The sequence below is a fragment of the Oncorhynchus keta genome, chromosome 20, assembly GCF_023373465.1.
Source record: "Oncorhynchus keta strain PuntledgeMale-10-30-2019 chromosome 20, Oket_V2, whole genome shotgun sequence".
Classification (NCBI taxonomy): Eukaryota; Metazoa; Chordata; class Actinopteri; order Salmoniformes; family Salmonidae; genus Oncorhynchus; species Oncorhynchus keta.
In genome coordinates, this window is record NC_068440.1 from 18,655,429 (window position 1) to 18,677,409 (window position 21,981).

General features: G+C 44.4%; 1 protein-coding gene across 2 annotated transcripts in view; it reads left to right on the forward strand.

The window, feature by feature from the left end:
- The window catches only part of LOC118373178 (retinoic acid receptor beta-like), a 328,372-nt gene that overhangs the window by 268,538 nt on the left and 37,853 nt on the right, over nucleotides 1–21,981 (forward strand). For both annotated transcript variants that reach the window (XM_052472230.1, XM_052472231.1), the window contains one exon: nucleotides 17,220–17,380. In XM_052472230.1, coding sequence (XP_052328190.1) covers nucleotides 17,220–17,380 — 161 coding nt within the window. The remainder of the gene's footprint in view (nucleotides 1–17,219; nucleotides 17,381–21,981) is intronic.

Genomic DNA, 21,981 nt, shown 5'->3' on the forward strand with positions numbered 1-21,981 from the left:
AACTTCACCCCACCCAGTATTGTAATCAGAATTGACCAGAAAGCATGTAGTCCTTGGCTCAGACAGTGTAGTAGTGTGGGCTCAATAGCATCTTATTAGTGTGCAAGCTCTTGAGAATCAGCTGTACATGTGATGGAAGAATGCACTGTGCATGCAGAGGGTTGCAATTCCATTGAATTTGGGATATTTTAACCAAAATATGCCACAAGACCTGGAATTGCCTCATGTGTATCCCACAAAAAAAGGTTCACTGTTATAAGCTAACTATTTTGATGAATTTAAGCAAAATTCCCCAAATTCCAGGGATTCTCCCATGGAAAATTTCCAGAACATTTCTGGAAATTTACCGGAATGTTTCTGACCCTATGCAAATCTATTTGAGACGATACAACGAGGAATACATTTGAGTTATTTTACTAAACTTTAGTTACCCTCAGCTGATCTGAACACAACATAACTCTGGCCCTGTTATATCTCTCTCTCTCTCCCCCCTTCTCTTTTACTGTTTCTCTCTCTCTCTCCCCCCTTCTCTTTTACTGTTTCTCTCTCTCTCCCCCCTTCTCTTTTACTGTTTCTCTCTCCCCCCTTCTCTTTTACTGTTCTCTCTCTCCCCCCTTCTCTTTTACTGTCTCTCTCTCTCCCCTTCTCTTTTACTGTTTCTCTCTCTCCCCCCCTTCTCTTTTACTGTCTCTCTCTCTCCCCCCTTCTCTTTTACTGTCTCTCTCTCCCCCTCTTTTGTCTGTCTCCCCCTTCTCTTTTACTGTTTCTCTCTCTCTCCCCCTTCTCTTTTACTGTCTCTCTCTCTTTTACTCTCCCCTCTTCTCTTTTACTGTCTCTCTCTCTCTCTCCCCTTCTCTTTTACTGTTTCTCTTTCTCTCCCCTTCTCTTTTACTGTCTTCTCTCTCTCCCCTTCTCTTTTACTGTCTCTCTCTCTCTCCCCCTTCTCTTTTACTGTTCTCTCTCTCTCCCCTTCTCTTTTTTTCACTGTCTCTCTCTTTTTTTACTGTCTCTCTCTCTCTCCCCCTTCTCTTTACTGTCTCTCTCTCTCTCCCTTCTCTTTTACTGTCTCTCTCTTTTTTCTCTCTCCCTTCTCTTTTACTGTCTCTCTCTCTCTCCCCTTCTCTTTTACTGTCTCTCTCTCTCTCCCCTTCTCTTTACTGTCTCTCTCTCTCCCCCCTTCTCTTTACTGTCTCTCTCTCTCTCCCCTTCTCTTTTACTGTCTCTCTCTCTCCCCTTCTTTTTACTGTCTCTCTCTCTCCCCTTCTCTTTACTGTCTCTCTCTCCCTTCTCTTTTACTGTCTCTCTCTCTCTCCCCTTCTCTTTTACTGTCTCTCTCTCTCTCCCCCTTCTCTTTTACTGTCTCTCTCTCTCCCCTTCTCTTTTACTGTCTCTCTCTTCTCTTTTACTGTCTCTCTCTTCTCTCCCCCTTCTCTTTTACTGTCTCTCTCTCTTCTCTTTTACTGTCTCTCTCTCTCCCCCTTTTTTGTGTTCTGTCTCTCTCTCCCCCTTCTCTTTTACTGTTTCCTCTCTCTCTTTCTTTTACTGTCTCTCTCTCTCTCCCCTTCTCTTTTACTGTCTCTCTCTCCCCCTTCTCTTTTACTGTCTCTCTCTCTCCCCCTTCTCTTTACTGTCTCTCTCTCTCCTCTTTTTCTTTTACTGTCTTCTCTCTCTCTCTCCTTCTCTTTTACTGTCTCTCTCTCTCTCCCCCTTCTCTTTTACTGTCTCTCTCTCTCTCCCCTTCTCTTTTACTGTTTCTCTCTCTCTCTCTCCCCCTTCTCTTTTACTGTCTCTCTCTCTCCCCCTTCTCTTTACTGTCTCTCTCTCTCTCCCTTCTCTTTTACTGTTTCTCTCTCTCTCCCCCTTCTCTTTTACTGTCTCTCTCTCTCTCTCCCCCTTCTCTTTTACTGTCTCTCTCTCTCTCCCCCTTCTCTTTTACTGTCTCTCTCTCTCTCCCTTCTCTTTTACTTTTACTTCTCTTTTACTCTCTCTCCTTCTCTTTTACTGTCTCTCTCTCTCTCCCCTTCTCTTTTACTGTCTCTCTCTCTCTCCCCCTTCTCTTTTACTGTCTCTCTCTCCTCTCCCTTCTCTTTTACTGTCTCTCTCTCTCCCCCTTTCTTTTACTCTCTCTCTCTTTCTCTCCCCCCTTCTCTTTTACTGTCTCTCTCTTCTCTCCCCTTCTCTTTTTACTGTCTCTCTCTCTCCCCCTTCTCTTTTACTGTCTCTCTCTCTCTCCCCCTTCTCTTTTACTGTTTCTCTCTCTCCCCCTTCTCTTTTACTGTCTCTCTCTCTCTCCCCCTTCTCTTTTACTGTCTCTCTCTCTCTCTCCCCCCTTCTCTTTTACTGTCTCTCTCTCTCTCCCCTTCTTCTCTTTTACTCTCCCCTCTCTCTCTCTCTCTCCCCCCTTCTCTTTTACTGTCTCTCTCTCTCCCCCCTTCTCTTTTACTGTCTCTCTCTTCTCCCCCTCTTTTACTCTTTTACCCCTCTCTTTTACTCTCTCTCTCTCCCCCTTCTCTTTTACTGTCTCTCTCTTTCTCTCCCCCCTTCTCTTTTACTGTTTCTCTCTCTCTCCCCCTTCTCTTTTACTGTCTCTCTCTCTCCCCCTTCTCTTTTTCTGTCTCTCTCTCTCTCCCCCTTCTCTCTTTTACTGTTTCTCTCTCTCTCCCCCTTCTCTTTTACTGTTTCTCTCTCCCCCTTCTCTTTTACTGTCTCTCTCTCTCCCCCCCTTCTCTTTTACTGTCTCTCTCTCTCCCCCTTCTCTTTTACTGTTTCTCTCTCTCTTTCTCTTTTACTGTCTCTCTCTCTCTCTCCCCCTTCTCTTTTACTGTCTCTCTCTCTCTCCCTTCTCTTTTACTGTCTCTCTCTCTCTCCCCCTTCTCTTTTACTGTCTCTCTCTCTCTCTCCCTTCTCTTTTACTGTTTCTCTCTCTTCTCTTTTACTGTCTCTCTCTCCCTTCTCTTTTACTGTCTCTCTCTTTCTCTCCCCTTCTCTTTTACTGTCTCTCTCTCTCTCCCCCTTCTCTTTTACTGTTTCTCTCTCTCCCCCTTCTCTTTTACTGTCTCTCTCTCTCCCTTCTCTTTTACTGTTTCTCTCTCTCTCCCCTTCTCTTTTACTGTCTTCTCTCTCTCCCCCCTTCTCTTTTACTGTCTCTCTCTCTCTCCCCCCTTCTCTTTTACTGTCTCTCTCTCTCTCCTTCTCTTTTACTGTTTCTCTCTCTCTCTCCCCCTCTCTTTTACTGTCTCTCTCTCTCTCCCCCTTCTCTTTTACTGTTTCTCTCTCTCTCTTCTCTTTACCTCTCTCTCTCTCTCCCTTTTTTTCTGTTTCTCTCTCTCTCCCCTTCTCTTTTACTGTTTCTCTCTCTCCCCCTTCTCTTTTACTGTCGCTCTCTCTCCCCCTTCTCTTTTACTGTTTCTCTCTCTCCCCCCTTCTCTTTTACTGTCTCTCTCTCTCTCCCCCTTCTCTTTTTACTGTTTCTCTCTCTCTTCTCTTTTACTGTTTCTCTCTCTCTTTTTACTGTTCTCTCTCTCTCTCTTTTACCCCTCTCTCTTTTTACTGTTTCTCTCTCTCTCTCCCCCTTCTCTTTTACTGTTTCTCTCTCTCTCCCCCTTCTCTTTTACTGTCTCTCTCTCTCTCCCCCTTCTCTTTTACTGTTTCTCTCTCTCTCCCCCTTCTCTTTTACTGTTTCTCTCTCTCTCCCCCCTCTCTTTTACTGTTTCTCTCTCTCTCTCCCCTTCTCTTTTACTGTTTCTCTCTCTCTCCCCCTTCTCTTTTACTGTTTCTCTCTCTCTCTCCCCCTTCTCTTTTACTGTTCTCTCTCTCTCTCCCCCTTCTCTTTTACTGTTTCTCTCTCTCTCCTTCTCTTTTACTGTTTCTCTCTCTCTCCCCCTTCTCTTTTACTGTCTCTCTCTCTCCCCCTTCTCTTTTACTGTTTCTCTCTCTCTCTCCCCTTCTCTTTTTACTGTCTCTCTCTCTCTCCCCCTTCTCTTTTACTGTCTTCTCTCTCTCCCCTTCTCTTTTACTGTTCTCTCTCTCTCTCCCCCTTTTCTGTTTCTCTCTCTCTCTCCCTTCTGTTTTACTGTTTCTCTCCCCCCTTCTCTTTTACTGTCTCTCTCTCTCTCCTTCTCTTTTACTGTTCTCTCTCTCTCTCCCTTCTCTTTTACTCCCCCTTCTCTTTTACTGTTTCTCTCTCCCTTCTCTCTTTTTACTGTTTCTCTCTCTCCCCTTCTCTTTTACTGTTTCTCTCTCTCTCTTTCTCTTTTACTGTTCTCTCTCTCCCCTTTCTTTTTCTCTCTCTCTCTCCCCCTTCTCTTTTTACTGTTTCTCTCTCTCTCTCCCCCTTCTCTTTTACTGTTTCTCTCTCTCCCCTCTCTCTTTTACTGTTTCTCTCTCTCTCCCCTTCTCTTTTACTGTCTCTCTCTCTCTTCTCTTTTTGTCTCTCTCTCTCTCAGACTTCTCTTTTACTGTTTCTCTCTCTCCCCTTCTCTTTTACTGTTTCTCTCTCTCTCCCCCTTCTCTTTTACTGTTTCTCTCTCTCCCCCTTCTCTTTTACTGTTTCTCTCTCTCTCTTTCTTTTACTGTCTCTCTCTCTCTCCCCTTCTCTTTTACTGTTTCTCTCTCTCTCCCCCTTCTCTTTTACTGTTTCTCTCTCTCTCTCCCCTTCTCTTTTACTGTCTCTCTCTCTCTCCCCTTCTCTTTTACTCTCTCTCTCTCTCCCCCTTCTCTTTTTTTACTGTTTCTCTCTCTCTCTCCCTTCTCTTTTACTGTCTCTCTCTCTCTCCCCCTTCTCTTTTACTCTCTCTCTTCTCCCCCTTCTCTTTTACTGTCTCTCTCTCTCTCCCCCTTCTCTTTTACTGTCTCTCTCTCTCTCCCCCTTCTCTTTTACTGTCTCTCTCTCTCCCCTTCTCTTTTACTGTTTCTCTCTGTCTCTCTCCCCTTCTCTTTTACTGTCTCTCTCTCTCTCTCCCCCTTCTCTTTTACTGTTTCTCTCTCTCCCCTTCTCTTTTACCTCTCTCTCTTTCTCTTTTACTGTCTCTCTCTCTCTCCCCTTCTCTTTTACTGTCTCTCTCTCTCTCCCCTTCTCTTTTACTGTCTCTCTCTCTCTCCCCCTTCTCTTTTACTGTCTCTCTCTCTCTCCCCTTCTCTTTTACTGTCTCTCTCTCTCTCCCCCTTCTCTTTTACTGTTCTCTCTCTCTCCCCTTCTCTTTTACTGTCTCTCTCTCTCTCCCCCTTCTCTTTTACTGTTTCTCTCTCTCTCCCCCCCTCTCTTTTACTGTTTCTCTCTCTCTCCCCCTTCTCTTTTACTGTCTCTCTCTCTCTCCCCCTTCTCTTTTACTGTCTCTCTCTCTCTCCCCCCTTCTCTTTTTACTGTTTCTCTCTCTCTCCCCCTTCTCTTTTACTGTCTCTCTCTCTCTCCCCTTCTCTTTTACTGTTTCTCTCTCTCTCCCCTTCTCTTTTACTGTCTCTCTCTCTCTCCCTTCTCTTTAGTTACTGTTTCTCTCTCTCTCTCTCTTCTCTTTTACTGTCTCTCTCTCTTTTACTGTTTCTCTCTCTCCCCTCTCTTTTACTGTCTCTCTCTCTCTCCCCTTCTCTTTTACTGTCTCTCTCTCTCTCTCCCCCTTCTCTTTTACTGTCTCTCTCCTTCTCTTTTACTGTTTCTCTCTCTCTTTTACTGTTTCTCTCTCTCTCTCCTCTTCTCTTTTTACTGTCTCTCTCTCTCTCCCCCTTCTCTTTTACTGTTTCTCTCTCTCCCCCCTTCTCTTTTACTGTTTCTCTCTCTCTCTCCCCCTTCTCTTTTACTGTTTCTCTCTCTCTCCCCCCTTCTCTTTTACTGTCTCTCTCTCTCTCCCCCCTTCTCTTTTACTGTCTCTCTCTCCCCTTCTCTTTTACTGTCTCTCTCTCTCTCTCCCCCTCTCTTTTACTGTTTCTCTCTCTCTCCCCTTCTCTTTTTACTGTTTCTCTCTCTCTCCCCCTTCTCTTTTACTGTTTCTCTCTCTCTCCCCTTCTCTTTTACTGTCCTCTCTCTTTCTTTTACTGTTTCTCTCTCCTCCCCTTCTCTTTTACTGTTTCTCTCTCTCTCTCCCCCCTTCTCTTTTACTCTCTCTCTCTCTCCCCCCTTCTCTTTTACTGTTTCTCTCTCTCTCCCCCCTTCTCTTTTACTGTCTCTCTCTCTCTCTCCCCCTTCTCTTTTACTGTTTCTCTCTCTCTCTCCCCTTCTCTTTTACTGTTTCTCTCTCTCTCTCCCCCTTCTCTTTTACTGTTTCTCTCTCTCTCTCTCTCTTCTCTCTTTTCTGTCTCTCTCTCTCCCCCTTCTCTTTACTGTTTCTCTCTCTCCCCCCTTCTCTTTTACTGTCTCTCTCTCTCTCTCCCCTTCTCTTTTACTGTTTCTCTCTCTCTCCCCTTCTCTTTTACTGTTTCTCTTCCCCTTCTCTTTTACTGTTTCTCTCTCTCCCCTTCTCTTTTACTGTTTCTCTCTCTCCCCCTTCTCTTTTACTGTTTCTCTCTCTCTCTCCCCTTCTCTTTTACTGTCTCTCTCTCTCCCCCCTTCTCTTTTACTGTTTCTCTCTCTCTCCCCTTCTCTTTTACTGTTTCTCTCTCTCTCCTCTCTCTTTTTACTGTTCTCTCTCTCTCTCCCCCTTCTCTTTTTACTGTTTCTCTCTCTCTCTCCCTTCTCTTTTACTGTCTCTCTCTCTCTCCCCTTCTCTTTTACTGTCTCTCTCTCTCCCCTTCTCTTTTACTGTTTCTCTCTCTCTCTCCCTTCTCTTTTACTCTCTCTCTCTCCTTCTCTTTTACTGTTTCTCTCTCTCTCCCCCTCTCTCCTCTCTCTCTCTTCTCTTTTTACTGTCTCTCTCTCTCCCCCCTTCTCTTTTACTGTCTCTCTCTCTCCCCCTCTCTTTTACCCCTCTCTCTTTTACTGTTTCTCTCTCTCTCCCCTTCTCTTTTTACTGTTTCTCTCTCTCTGTCTCCTCTCTCTTTTACTGTCTCTCTCTCTCTCCCCCTTCTCTTTTACTGTCTCTCTCTCTCTCCCCCTTCTCTTTTACTGTCTCTCTCTCTCTCCCCCTTCTCTTTTACTGTTTCTCTCTCTCTCTCCCTTCTCTTTTGCTGTCCTCTCTCTCTCTTTCTCTTTTACTGTCTCTCTCTCTCTCCCCCCCTTCTCTTTACTGTTTCTCTCTCTCTCCCCCTTCTTTTTACTGTCTCTCTCTCCCTCTCTTTTACTGTCCTCTCTCTCTTTTACTGTCTTCTCTCTCTCTCTCCCCTTCTCTTTTACTGTTTCTCTCTCTCTCTCCCCTTCTCTTTTACTGTTTCTCTCTCTCTCCCCCTTCTCTTTTACTGTCTCTCTCTCTCTCCCCCCTTCTCTTTTACTGTCTCTCTCTCTCTCCCCCTTCTCTTTACTGTTCTCTCTCTCTCCCCCTTCTCTTTTACTGTTTCTCTCTCTCTCTCCCCTTCTCTTTTACTGTCTCTCTCTCTCTCCCCCTTCTCTTTTACTGTTCTCTCTCTCTCTCCCTTCTCTTTACTGTCTCTCTCTCTCTCTCCCCTTCTCTTTTACTGTTTCTCTCTCTCTCCCCCTTCTCTTTTACTGTCTCTCTCTCTCTCTCCCCTTCTCTTTTACTGTCTTCTCTCTCCCCTTCTCTTTTTACTGTTCTCTCTCTCTCTCCCCTTCTCTTTACTGTTTCTCTCTCTCCTCCTTCTCTTTTACTGTCTTCTCTCTCTCTTTCTCTTTTTACTGTCTCTCTCTCTCTCTCCCTTCTCTTTTACTGTCTCTCTCTCTCTCCCCCCTTCTCTTTTTCTGTCTCTCTCTCTCTCTCCCCCCCTCTCTTTTACTGTTTCTCTCTCTCTCTCCCCTTCTCTTTTTACTGTCTCTCTCTCTCTCTCTCCCCCCTTCTCTTTTACTGTCTCTCTCTCTCTCTCCCCTTCTCTTTTACTGTCTCTCTCTGTCTCTCTCCCCCCTTCTCTTTTACTGTCTCTCTCTCTCTCCCCTTCTCTTTTACTGTCTTCTCTCTTTCTTTTTACTGTTTCTCTCTCTCTCCCCCCTTCTCTTTTACTGTCTTCTCTCTCCCCCTTCTCTTTTACTGTCTTCTCTCTCTCTCCCCCTTCTCTTTTACTGTTTCTCTCTCTCCCCCTTCTCTTTTACTGTCTCTCTCTCTCTCCCCCTTCTCTTTTACTGTCTCTCTCTCTTTTACTCTCTTCTCTTTTACTGTCTCTCTCTCTCTCTTTTACTGTCTTCTCTCTCTTCTCTTTTATCTTCTCTTTTCTCTCTCTCTCCCCTTCTCTTTTACTGTCTCTCTCTCTCTCCCCCTTCTCTTTTACTGTCTCTCTCTCTCTCTCCCCTTCTCTTTTACTGTCGCTCTCTCTCCCCCTTCTCTTTTACTGTTTCTCTCTTTCTCTCCCCCTTCTTTTTTACTGTTTCTCTCTCTCTCCCCCTTCTCTTTTACTGTCTTTCTCTCCCCTTCTCTTTTACTCCCCTCTCCTTCTTTTACTGTTTCTCCTCTCTCTCTCCCCTTCTCTTTTACTGTTTCTCTCTTTCTCTCCCTTCTCTTTTACTGTCTCTCTCTCTCCCCCTTCTCTTTTACTGTTTCTCTCTCTCTCCCCCTTCTCTTTTACTGTTTCTCTCTCTCTCCCCTTCTCTTTTACTGTTTCTCTCTCTCTCTCTCTTTTACCCCTTCTTCTTTTACTGTTTCTCTCTCCCCTCTGTCTCTCTCTCTCCCCCTTCTCTTTTACTGTTTCTCTCCCCAGCTATCTTTTTGTCTCTCTCTCTCCCCTTCTTTTTACTTTTCTCTCTCTCTCTCCCCCTTCTCTTTTACTGTTTCTCTCTCTCTCCCCCTTCTCTTTTACTGTTTCTCTCTCTCCCCCTTCTCTTTTACTGTTCTCTCTCTCTCCCCTTCTCTTTTACTGTTTCTCTCTCTCTCCCCCTTCTCTTTTACTGTCTCTCTCTCTCCCCCTTCTCTTTTACTGTTTCTCTCTCTCTCCCCCTTCTCTTTTACTGTTTCTCTCTCTCTTCTTTTTACTGTCTCTCTCTCTCTTTTACTGTCTCTCTCTCTCTTCTTTTACTGTCCTCTCTCTCTCTCCCCCTTCTCTTTACTGTTTCTCTCTCTCTCCCCCCTTCTCTTTTACTGTTTCTCTCTCTCCTCCCTTCTCTTTTACTGTTTCTCTCTGTTTCCCCCTTCTCTTTTACTGTCTCTCTCTCTCTCTCCCCTTCTCTTTTTACTGTTCTCTCTCTCTCCCTTCTCTTTTACTGTCTCTTCTCTCTCTCCCCCTTCTCTTTTACTGTCTTCTCTCTCTCTCCCCTTCTCTTTTACTGTTTCTCTCTCTCTCCCCTTCTCTTTTACTGTTTCTCTCTCTCCCCTTCTCTTTTACTGTTTCTCTCCTTCTCTTTTACTGTTTCTCTCTCTTCTCTTTTCTGTCTCTCTCTCCCTTCTCTTTTACTGTCTCTCTCTCTCCCCCTTCTCTTTTACTGTCTTCTCTCCTCTTCTTTTTACTGTCTCTCTCTCCCCTTCTCTTTTACTGTCTCTCTCTCTCTCTCCCTTCTCTTTTACTGTCTCTCTCTCTCTCCCCTTCTCTTTTACTGTTTCTCTCTCTCTCCCTTCTCTTTTACTGTTTCTCTCTCTCTCTCCCCCTTCTCTTTTACTGTCTCTCTCTCTCTCCCCTTCTCTTTTACTGTCTCTCTCTCTCTCTCTTTTACTGTCTCTCTTTTACTGTTTTTACTCTCTCTCTCTCCCCTTCTCTTTTACTGTTTCTCTCTCTCTCTCCCTTCTCTTTTACTGTCTCTTCTTTCCCCCCTTCTCTTTTACTGTCTTCTCTCTCTCTCCCCCTTCTCTTTTACAGTCTCTCTCTCTCCTCCTTCTCTTTTACTGTTTCTCTCTCTCTCTCCCCTTCTCTTTTACTGTCTCTCTCTCTCTCCCCCTTCTCTTTTACTGTCTCTCTCTCTCTCCCCCTTCTCTTTTACTGTTCTCTCTCTCTCCCCCCTCTCTTTTACTGTTTCTCTCTCTCTCCCCCCTTCTCTTTTACTGTCTCTCTCTCTTTCTCTCCCTTCTCTTTTACTGTTTCTCTCTCTCCCCCTTCTCTTTTACTGTCTCTCTCTCTCCCTTCTCTTTTACTGTCTCTCTCTTTCTCTCCCCCTTCTCTTTTTACTGTTCTCTCTCTCTCCCCTTCTCTTTTACTGTTTCTCTCTCTCTCCCCCTTCTCTTTTACTGTTTCTCTCTCTCTCCCCTTCTCTTTTACTGTTTCTCTCTCTCCCCCTTCTCTTTTGCTGTTTCTCTCTCTCTCTTTTCTCTTCTTCTTTTTTTACGGTTTTTGCTCTCTCTCTCTCCCTTCTCTTTTACTGTTCTCTCTCTCCCCCTTCTCTTTTACTGTCTCTCTCTCTCTCCCCCTTCTCTTTTACTGTCTCTCTCTCCCCTTCTCTTTTACTGTTTTCTCTCTCTCCCCCTTCTCTTTTACTGTCTCTCTCTCTCCCCTTCTCTTTTACTGTTTCTCTCTCTCTCTCTTTCCCCCTTCTCTTTTACTGTTTCTCTCTCTCTCCCTTCTCTTTTGCTGTCTCTCTCTCCCCCCTTCTCTTTTACTGTCTCTCTCTCTCCCCCTTCTCTTTTACTGTTTCTCTCTCTCCCTTCTCTTTTACTGTCTCTCTCTCTCCCCTTCTCTTTTTACTGTTTCTCTCTCTCTCCCCTTCTCTTTTACTGTTTCTCTCTCTCTCCCCCTTCTCTTTTATCATTCTCTCTCTCTCTTTACTGTCTCTCCCCTCTCTTCTTTTACTGTTTCTCTCTCTCTCTCCCCCTTCTCTTTTACTGTTTCTCTCTCTCTCCCCCCTTCTCTTTTACCCCCCTTCTCTTTACTGTCTCTCTCTCTCCCCCTTCTCTTTTACTGTCTCTCTCTCTCCCCCTTCTCTTTTACTGTCTCTCTCTCTCTCCCCTTCTTTTTACTGTTTCTCTCTCTCTCTCCCTTCTCTTTTACTGTCTCTCTCTCTCTCCCTTCTCTTTTACTGTCTCTCTCTCTCTCCCCCTTCTCTTTTACTGTCTCTCTCTCTCTCTCTTCTCTTTTTTTACTGTTTCTCTCTCTCCCCCTTCTCTTTTACTGTCTCTCTCTCTCTCCCCCTTTCTTTTACTGTTCTCTCTCTCTCCCCCTTCTCTTTTACTGTCTCTCTTCTCTCTCTCCCCCTTCTCTTTACTGTTTCTCTCTCTCTCCCCTTCTCTTTTACTGTCTCTCTCTCTCTCCCCTTCTCTTTTACTGTTTCTCTCTCTCTCCCCTTCTCTTTTACTGTTTCTCTCTCTCTCCCCCTTCTCTTTTACTGTTTCTCTCTCTCTCCCCCTTCTCTTTTACTGTTTCTCTCTCTCCTCCCCCTTCTCTTTTACTGTCTCTCTCTCTCTCCCCCTTCTCTTTTACTGTCTCTCTCTCTCTCCCCTTCTCTTTTACTGTTTCTCTCTCTCTCTCCCCCTTCTCTTTTACTGTTGTCTCTCTCTCTCTCCCCCCTTCTCTTTTACTGTTTCTCTCTCTCTCCCCTTCTCTTTTACTGTTTCTCTCTCTCTCCCCCCTTCTCTTTTACTGTTTCTCTCTCTCTCCCCTTCTCTTTTACTGTCTCTCTCTCTCTCTCCCCCTTCTCTTTTACTGTTTCTCTCTCTCTCCCCCTTCTCTTTTACTGTTTCTCTCTCTCTCCCCCTTCTCTTTTACTGTCTCTCTCTCTCTCCCCCCCTTCTCTTTTACTGTCTCTCTCTCTCTCTCCCCCTTCTCTTTTACTGTCTCTCTCTCTCTCCCCCTTCTCTTTTTACTGTTCTCTCTCTCTCTCCCCTTCTCTTTTACTGTCTCTCTCTCTCTCCCCCTTCTCTTTTACTGTCTCTCTCTCTCTCCCCCTTCTCTTTTACTGTCTCTCTCTCTCCCCCTTCTCTTTTACTGTTTCTCTCTCTCCCTTCTCTTTTACTGTTTCTCTCTCTCCCCCTTCTCTTTTACTGTTCTCTCTCCTTCTCTTTTTACTGTTTCTCTCTCTCCCCCTTCTCTTTTACTGTTTCTCTCTCTCTCTCCCTTCTCTTTACGGTCTCTCTCTCTCTCTCCCCCCTCTTTTACTTCTCTCTCTTTCTCTCCCCCTTCTCTTTTACTGTTTCTCTCTCTCTCCCCCTTCTCTTTTACTGTCTCTCTCTCTCCCCTTCTCTTTTTACTCTCTCTTCTCTCCCCTTCTCTTTTACTGTTTCTCCTCTTCTTTTTACAGTCTTTTTTACTGTCTCTCTCTCTCTCCCCCTTCTCTTTTACTGTTTCTCTCTCTCTCCCCCCTTCTCTTTTACTGTCTCTCTCTCTCTCCCCCTTCTCTTTTACTGTCTCTCTCTCTCTCCCCTTCTCTTTTACTGTCTCTCTCTCTCTCCCCCTTCTCTTTTACTGTTTCTCTCTCTCTCCCCCTTCTCTTTTACTGTCTCTCTTCTCTCTCCTTCTCTTTTACTGTCTCTTTTCTGATCCCCCTTCTCTTTGTTTGTCTCTCTCTCTCCCCTTCTCTTTTACTGTCTCTCTCTCTCTCCCCCCTTCTCTTTTACTGTCTCTCTCTCTCTCCCCTTCTCTTTTACTGTCTCTCTCTCTCCCCCTTCTCTTTTACTGTCTCTCTCTCTCCCCCTCCTCCCCTTCTCTTTTACTGTTCTCTCTCTCTCCCCCCTTCTCTTTTTCTGTCTCTCTCTCTCCCCTTCTTTTTTACTCTCTCTCTCTCTCCCCCCCTCTCTTTTACTGTCTCTCTCTCTCTCCCCTTCTCTTTTACTGTCTCTCTCTCTCTCCCCCCTTCTCTTTTACTGTTTCTCTCTTTCTCCCCCTTCTCTTTTACTGTCTCTCTCTCTCTCCCCCTTCTCTTTTACCTCTCTCTCTCCCCCTTCTCTTTTACTGTCTGTCTCTCTCTCTCCCCTTCTCTTTTACTGTCTTCTCTCCCCCTTCTCTTTACTCTCCCCCTTCTCTTTTACTGTCTCTCTCTCTCTCCCCCTTCTCTTTTTACTGTCTCTCTCTCTCTCCCCCTTCTCTTTACCCTCTCTCTCTCTTTTCCTTTTTACTGTCTCTCTCTCTCTTCTCTTTTACTGTCTCCCTTCTCCCCTTCTCTTTTACTGTCTCTTCTCTCTCCCCTTCTCTTTTACTGTCTCTCTCTCTCCCCCCTTCTCTTTACTTTTACTGTCTCTCTCTTCTCTTTTTACCCCCTTCTCTTTTTTACTGTCTCTCTCTCTCTCCCCCTTCTCTTTTACTGTCTCTCTCTCTCTCCCCCTTCTCTTTTACTGTCTCTCTCTCTCTCCCCCTTCTCTTTTACTGTCTCTCTCTCTCTCCCCCTTCTCTTTTACTGTCTCTCTCTCTCTCCCCCTTCTCTTTTACTGTCTCTCTCTCTCTCTTTTACTGTTTCCCCTTCTCTTTTACTGTTTCTCTCTCTCTTCTCTTTTACCCTTCTCTTTCTCTTTTTACTCTCTCTCTCTCCCCCTTCTCTTTTACTGTCTCTCTCTCTCTCTCCCCTTCTCTTTTACTGTCTCTCTCTCTCTCCCCCTTCTCTTTTACTGTTTCTCTCTCTCCCCTTCTCTTTTACTGTCTCCTCTCTCTCTCCCCCCTTCTCTTTTACTGTCTCTCTCTCTCTCCCCCTTCTCTTTTACTGTCTTCTCTTCCCCTTCTCTTTTACTGTTTCTCTCTCTCTCCCCCTTCTCTTTTACAGTCTCTCTCTTCTCTCCCCTCTCTTTTACTGTTCTTCTCTCTCTCTCTTCTCTTTTACTTTCTCTCTCTCTCTCCCCCTTCTCTTTTACTGTCTCTCTCTCTCTCCCTTTTACGTCTCTTTACCCCTTCTCTTTTACTCTCTCTCTCCCCCCCCTTCTCTTTTACTGTCTCTCTCTCTCTCCCCCTTCTCTTTTACTGTTTCTCTCTCTCTTCTCTTTTACTGTCTCTCTCTCTCTCTCCCCTTCTCTTTTTTTACTGTCTCTCTCTCTCTCCCCTTCTCTTTTACTGTCTCTCTCTCTCCCCCCTTCTCTTTTTACTGTCTCTCTCTCTCCCCCTTCTCTTTTACTGTCTCTCTCTCTCTCCCCTTCTCTTTACCTCTCTCTTTCTTTTCTTTCTCTCTCTCTCCCCTTCTCTTTTACTGTCTCTCTCTCTCTCCCCCTTCTCTTTTACTGTCTCTCTCTCTCTCCCCCTTCTCTTTTACTGTCTCTCTCTCTCCCCCCTTCTCTTTTACTGTCTCTCTCTCTCCCCTTCTCTTTTTCTCTTTTCTGTCTCTCTCTTTCTCTTTTACTGTCTTCTCTCTCTCCCCTTCTCTTTTACTGTCTCTCTCTCTCTCCCCCTTCTCTTTTACTGTCTGTCTCTCTCCCCCTTCTCTTTTACTGTTTCTCTCTCTCCCCCTTCTCTTTTACTGTCTCTCTCCCCCCTTCTCTTTTACGGTCTCTCTCTTTCCCCCCTTCTCTTTTACGGTCTCTCTCTCTCTCTCCCCCTTCTCTTTTACGGTCTGTCTCTTTCTCTCCCCCTTCTCTTTTACTGTTTCTCTCTCTCTCTCCCCTTCTCTTTTACGGTCTCTCTCTTTCTCTCCCCCCTTCTCTTTTACGGTCTCTCTTTCTCTCCCCCTTCTCTTTTACGGTCTCTCTCTCTCTCTCCCCCCTTCTCTTTTACGGTCTCTCTCTTTCTCTCCCCCTTCTCTTTTACTGTTTCTCTCTCTCTCCCCCCTTCTCTTTACGGTCTCTCTCTCTCTCTCCCCCCTTCTCTTTTACGGTCTCTCTCTTTCTCTCCCCCCTTCTCTTTTACGGTCTCTCTCTCTCCCCCCTTCTCTTTTACTGTTTCTCTCTCTCTCTCCCCCTTCTCTTTTACTGTCTCTCTCTCTCTCCCCCTTCTCTTTTACTGTCTCTCTCTCTCTCCCCCCTTCTCTTTTACTGTCTCTCTCTCTCTCCCCCTTCTCTTTTACTGTCTCTCTCTCTCTCTCCCCCTTCTCTTTTACTGTCTCTCTCTCTCTCCCCCCTTCTCTTTTACTGTCTCTCTCTCTCTCTCCCTTTTCTTTTACTGTTTCTCTCTCTCTCCCCCCTTCTCTTTTACTTTCTCTCTCTCTCTCCCCACTTCTCTTTTACTGTTTCTCTCTCTTTGTGTCTTTCTCTCTTTGTGCCTTTCTCTCTTTGTCTCTCTCTCTCTCTTTGTCTTTCTCTCTCTCTCTCTCTCTCAATTCAATTTAAGGGCTTTATTGGAATGGGAAACATATGTTAACATTGCAATTGAAGTAGATAATAAACTAAAGTGAAGTAAACAATAACAATGTACAGTAAACATTACACTCACAGAAGTTCCAAAATAATAAAGACATTACAAATATGTATATATACAGTGTTGTAAAGATGTGCAAATAGTTGAAGCAGAAATGGTAAAATAAATAAACATAAATATGGGTTGTATTTACAGTGGTGATTGTTCTTCACTGGTTGCCCTTCTCTTGTGGCAACACGTCATAAATATTGCTGCTGTGATGGCACACTGTGGTATTAGATATAGGCATTTATCAAAATTGGGTTTGTTTTCGCATTCTTTGTGGAGCTGTATAATCTGAGGGAAATATGTGTATCTAATATGGTCATACATTTGGCAGGAGGTTAGGAAGTGTAGCTTAGTTTCCACCTAATATTGTGGGCAGTGTGCACATTGCCTGTCTTCTCTTGAGAGCCAGGTCTGCCTACAGTGGCCTTTCTTAATAGCAATGCTCACTGAGTCAAAGCTTTCCTTAAGTTTGGGTCAGTCACAGTGGTCAGGTTTTCTACCACTATGTACTCTCTGTTTAGGGCCAAATAGCATTCTAGTTTGCTCTGTTTTTTGTTCATTCTTTCCAATGTGTCAAGTAATTATCTATTTGTTTTCTCAAGATTTGGTTGGGTTTAGTTGTGTTGCTGTCCAGGGGCTCTATGGGGTCTGTTTGAGTCCCAGGACCAACTTTATTAGGGGACTCTTCTCTGTAGGGGATGGCTTTGTTATGGAAGGTTTGGGAATCACTTCCTTTTAGGTGGTTGTAGAATTGAACGGCTCTTTTCTGGATTTTGTTAATTAACGAGTATCGGCCTAATTCTGCTCTCTGTCTCTCTCTCTGAGTGTCTCTGTCTCTCTCTCTGAGTGTCTCTGACTCTCTCTCCATGTACGTGCCTCAGTGGTTAGAGAGGTGACCTTGATGTTGCTGATTCTCTCCTGCTCTCTTATTGAATGAGAGAAGATGAGGAAGGAAAGGAGCATCTTAACCTTCTTTGTCAGAACGCACACAAACGCACACCGAATCCCAACAGCCTCCACACATAAACACGCCTTCACATGGAACTGCCCTCGGGGTTGCCACAGCAATCACCAGTGGACGCTACTCCGAGACGATGCCAGGGCCGTCAGAAGATCAGCCTCTTTCATCGTGTTGAGATAACGCCTGGCCAAATTAAACACTGTTGTTCTGAAGCTCTAGCTGACTTTTTTTATACACTTTGATGATGAACTATGCAAAAATCCCTCCTCCATTTTCTGGTTGCTAAAATGTCAGTTTATGTGACAAAACAAGCAAGTATAGTGTAGAGAATCATTGTACCATCTAAACTGCTGTGAAATATATTTTAAATAACCTAAAATATTGTATTTACGGCTGTTTGAAGCTGGTGTACCAAACCAAAAGTTTAAAACTAAACTTAAGAGTGGGAAGCATAGAAATGGTGCACATGGAACAGATCTACCGCTTCTTAGACTTGCTTTCAATTAGAATGACAAATCTATAACGTTTCTATGTACATTTGGTCAGGTTGCCCAAAAAGTTACATATTGTCGCTTTAATCTTGTGCAGTGATGACACTAAGCTGACAGAGAAAGACTGAGTGACAGAGAGTTTAACCATTTGTGTTCTGTGGCTGGTGGTGCTGAAGATAGATACTGTGTGCTTAAATACACAGTTGTCATGGCAGAAGAAAGTTACTGCATGGACTCAGTCTCCTTGTCGTAAGTGGTGTTGTATATTTTAGTACAGTGTGCAATTCCAGACAACTCACATCTTAAATCACACACGTTGTGAATATGAGTAGCTCACTAATAACTGCCTTCAGTTTGCTGGACCCCAGGAAGAGTAGCTGCTGCTTTTGCAGGAACTAATGGGGATCCATAATAAATACAAATACAAATGCAGCCTAATGCCAACACTGTGCTGAATGGTTGATATGTCCAAAATGTGTAGGATGCTTTTTAGGCTTCAATTAACTTTTTATTGTTGACATTTGTTAGTTAACCTTTTCTCATTCCTTTCTTTTCCCCTCTCTCAGCTGTCCGGAACGACCGCAATAAGAAGAAGAAGGAGAGTCCCAAGCCAGAGCTGACAGAGAACTACGAGCTGAGTGCAGAACAAGAGGCCATCATAGAGAAGATACGCAAGGCTCATCAGGAGACCTTCCCATCGCTCTGCCAGCTGGGGAAATACACCACGGTTAGTACTGTAGCACACAGACACACACACACACACACACACACACACACACACACACACACACACACACACACACACACACACACACACACACACACACACACACACACACACACACACACACACACACACACACAGACAGACAGACAGACAGACAGACAGACAGACAGACAGACAGACAGACACACAGACACACAGACACACAGACACACAGAAAATAGAATAGAAGTATACTACAGGATATTGACATTTTCAGATCACAGAAATTCGTAACTCAACCCCTCGAGAAAATCTCACACAGACCCTGAAAGGTTGGAAGCCAGGGTCAGCCATTGTGCAGTTTAGAAGTTTGCTCAAGGGCACAACCACAGGAGATTAGCATGCACACAGACACACTTATATTTAGTTGTAGTTAACTCTCCAGGCACAGTTTGCATCAATGTCAGTGTAGTGAGGTCTGACTAACTCAGACATCGATAGATTATTGTCTCCATGTCCCACTGACGCACACCACAAGCATGCATCTCTAACCCTCTGTTGACACACTGTCTGTTTCATTTTGTGTGATAGTGTACTTCTGACTGGCGGAGCCCACAAAGGAAATCGATCCATCGTACTGTACTGCAAATCCCCCTCTAATGCAGTCGCCAGAACTCAATTATAAGATAAATCCTCCCCAACACAACTCAATAACCTCTCCTGTCCGTGCAATTCCAGGACAGTTGGATAGATTTAGAATGGAAATCCATGACAATCAAAGGAGGTTAGGAGCAGTCTTTAGGGCAGGTTCTTCATGTCAACTGATGATCAATATCTGGAGAGTGTCATGAGAAGATAGACATTCTGCGCTAGTCTTTAGAGAGCCTTGATAGGTTCCACAACTGCACAGTGGTACTGTGCTCTGCTGCTGAGCCTGTGCTGCTTCCAGCCTATTTGTTTTTAGTTTACTTCACCTTTTTTTAATTAACCAGGTAGGCTGGTAAGTTGGTAAGTTCTCCTTTACAATTGCGACTTGGCCAGGATAAAGCAAAGCAGTGCGACAAAAACAACAACACATAGTTACACATGGGATAAACAAATAGGACTAGGACATCAGTGTTTGGGGAGTGTGCTAGGGCAGTGAATAAAGCAAACTTAGGGAGGAGGCTTCTGATGTTAACATGCATGAAACCAAGGCTTTTACAGTTACAGAAGTCAACAAATGAGAGCGCTTGGGGACACACAGGGCCTGGGTTAACCTCTACATCACAAAGAGGAACAGAGGAGGAGTAGGATGAGGGTACAGTTAAAGGCTATAAGAACTGGTCGTCTAGTGCGTTCGGAACAGAGTAAAAGGAGCAGACTTCTAGGCGCGGTAGGATAGATTCAGGGAATAATGTACAGACAAGGGCATGGTAGGGTGTGAGTACAGTGGAGGTAAACCTAGGCATTGAGTGAGGATGTTGCATATCTGGAGGCGCCAGTTAAGCTAGGTGCGGTCTCCGCATGTGTGCGGGGTGGGACAAGGGGGCTATCTGAGGCATGTTGAGCGGGACTAGGGGTTCCACAACACAATAAAACAATGAGAGCTGCCCTAAACAACAGTGTACAAGGCATATTGACATTAGAGAGAGGCATAAAGCAATCACAGGTGTTGATTGGGAGAGCTAAGACAACAACAGGTAAGACAACAACAGGTACACAGCTAAGACATCAACAACGGGTAAATGGCGATGAATGGGCAGAGAAGGTCAGTTAGCTACACACAGGGCCTGAGTTCGAGGCTGCGGCCGACAGATAACCAAAATGATGTACCGTGTTAATGAACAGTCCAGCAGGCATCAGCTGTGTAGCCGAGTGATCATGGGTTCCAATGAGCAGCAATAGATGAAACAGGGAGCCGTTTGGTAGTCGATTACTACGCTAGGCCAGTGGGAGACACAGGGTTCAGGAAGCTAGCGGGCCGGGGCTAGCAGATGGACCAACAACAGCTGCGATGATCCGGTGTAATGGTCCAGAGCTTGCGGCAGGAATCCAGTGATGTAATGGAAAAAAGCAGTCTGATGTGCTCAGGGCTGATGTCGTGCTGTGCAGACTGGCAGGTATTATCCGGGATATCAGGGCTAAAGCGGCTGCTGTCTGAGCTTAAGGTAAAGACCGCTAACAGAGGCTAACAATGACTAAATAGCTAGTAGCTAATTAGCTAGATAACTTTTGATGGCTAGCTTCTGATGAAGTGTCTAGTTATAAGGTCTACAAAAATAGCAGATCCTTACCACATTGGGTGAGGGGGGTTGCAGGAAGGTAGATTTAATCCGAAAATGGAAAAAAAGAGATTGAAATATATTGAAATGTATACAAAAAAAGAAGAAAAATAATAATATTTACACGGGACAAAAACAAACACATCTTACTGCTACTCCATCTTGGATTTATCTGTGCATTATTCTACTCAATATTATTGTCAGAAATCTCTACTACGTTACCTTGTGAGCATGTATGTAGTATACACTTCTACAGATCAGATGTTTGTTTGCACATTCATAATGTCTGTTCTACAACCAGGGGATAGACCATTCATAATGTCTGTTCTACAACCAGGGGATAGACCATTCATAATGTCTGTTCTACAACCAGGGACCATTCATAATGTCTGTTCTATAGATAGACCATTCATAATGTCTGTTCTACAACCAGGGGATAGATAGACCATTCATAATGTCTGTTCTACAACCAGGGGATAGACCATTCATAATGTCTGTTCTACAACCAGGTCTGTTCTACAACCAGGGGATAGACCATTCATAATGTCTGTTCTACAACCAGGGGATAGACCATTCATAATGTCTGTTCTACAACCAGGGGATAGACCATTCATAATGTCTGTTCTACAACCAGGGGATAGACCATTCATAATGTCTGTTCTACAACCAGGGGATAGACCATTCATAATGTCTGTTCTACAACCAGGGGATAGACCATTCATAATGTCTGTTCTACAACCAGGGGATAGACCATTCATAATGTCTGTTCTACAACCAGGGGATAGACCATTCATAATGCAGTCTCTGCTAACGCCTTTAAATCACACTGTAATGCTGAACTTCTGCGATACGGATTGAACAGAACTCCATAATGTTGGTACCAGACCATGTTGGTTAGGAACATCCATAATGTTGGTACCAGACCATGTTGGTTAGGAACATCCATAATGTTGGTACCAGACCATGTTGGTTAGGAACATCCATAATGTTGGTACCAGACCATGTTGGTTAGGAACATCCATAATGTTGGTACCAGACCATGTTGGTTAGGAACATCCATAATGTTGGTACCAGACCATGTTGGTTAGGAACATCCATAATGTTGGTACCAGACCATGTTGGTTAGGAACATCCATAATGTTGGTACCAGACCATGTTGGTTAGGAACATCCATAATGTTGGTACCAGACCCTGTTGGTTAGGAACATCCATAATGTTGGTATCAGACCATGTTGGTTAGGAACATCCATAATGTTGGTATCAGACCATGTTGGTTAGGAACATCCATAATGTTGGTACCAGACCATGTTGGTTAGGATAATCCATAATGTTGGTACCAGACCCTGTTGGTTAGGAACATCCATAATGTTGGTATCAGACCATGTTGGTTAGGAACATCCATAATGTTGGTACCAGACCATGTTGGTTAGGAACATCCATAATGTTGGTACCAGACCATGTTGGTTAGGAACATCCATAATGTTGGTACCAGACCATGTTGGTTAGGAACATCCATAATGTTGGTACCAGACCATGTTGGTTAGGAACATCCATAATGTTGGTACCAGACCATGTTGGTTAGGAACATCCATAATGTTGGTACCAGACCATGTTGGTTAGGAACATCCATAATGTTGGTACCAGACCATGTTGGTTAGGAACATCCATAATGTTGGTACCAGACCCTGTTGGTTAGGAACATCCATAATGTTGGTACCAGACCATGTTGGTTAGGAACATCCATAATGTTGGTACCAGACCATGTTGGTTAGGAACATCCATAATGTTGGTACCAGACCATGTTGGTTAGGAACATCCATAATGTTGGTACCAGACCATGTTGGTTAGGAACATCCATAATGTTGGTACCAGACCATGTTGGTTAGGAACATCCATAATGTTGGTACCAGACCCTGTTGGTTAGGAACATCCATAATGTTGGTACCAGACCAGTGTTGGTACCAGACCATGTTGGTTAGGAACATCCATAATGTTGGTACCAGACCATGTTGGTTAGGAACATCCATAATGTTGGTACCAGACCCTGTTGGTTAGGAACATCCATAATGTTGGTACCAGACCATGTTGGTTAGGAACATCCATAATGTTGGTACCAGACCATGTTGGTTAGGAACATCCATAATGTTGGTACCAGACCCTGTTGGTTAGGAACATCCATAATGTTGGTACCAGACCATGTTGGTTAGGAACATCCATAATGTTGGTACCAGACCATGTTGGTTAGAACATCCATAATGTTGGTTGTTGGTTAGGAACATCCATAATGTTGGTACCAGACCATGTTGGTTAGGAACATCCATAATGTTGGTACCAGACCATGTTGGTTAGGAACATCCA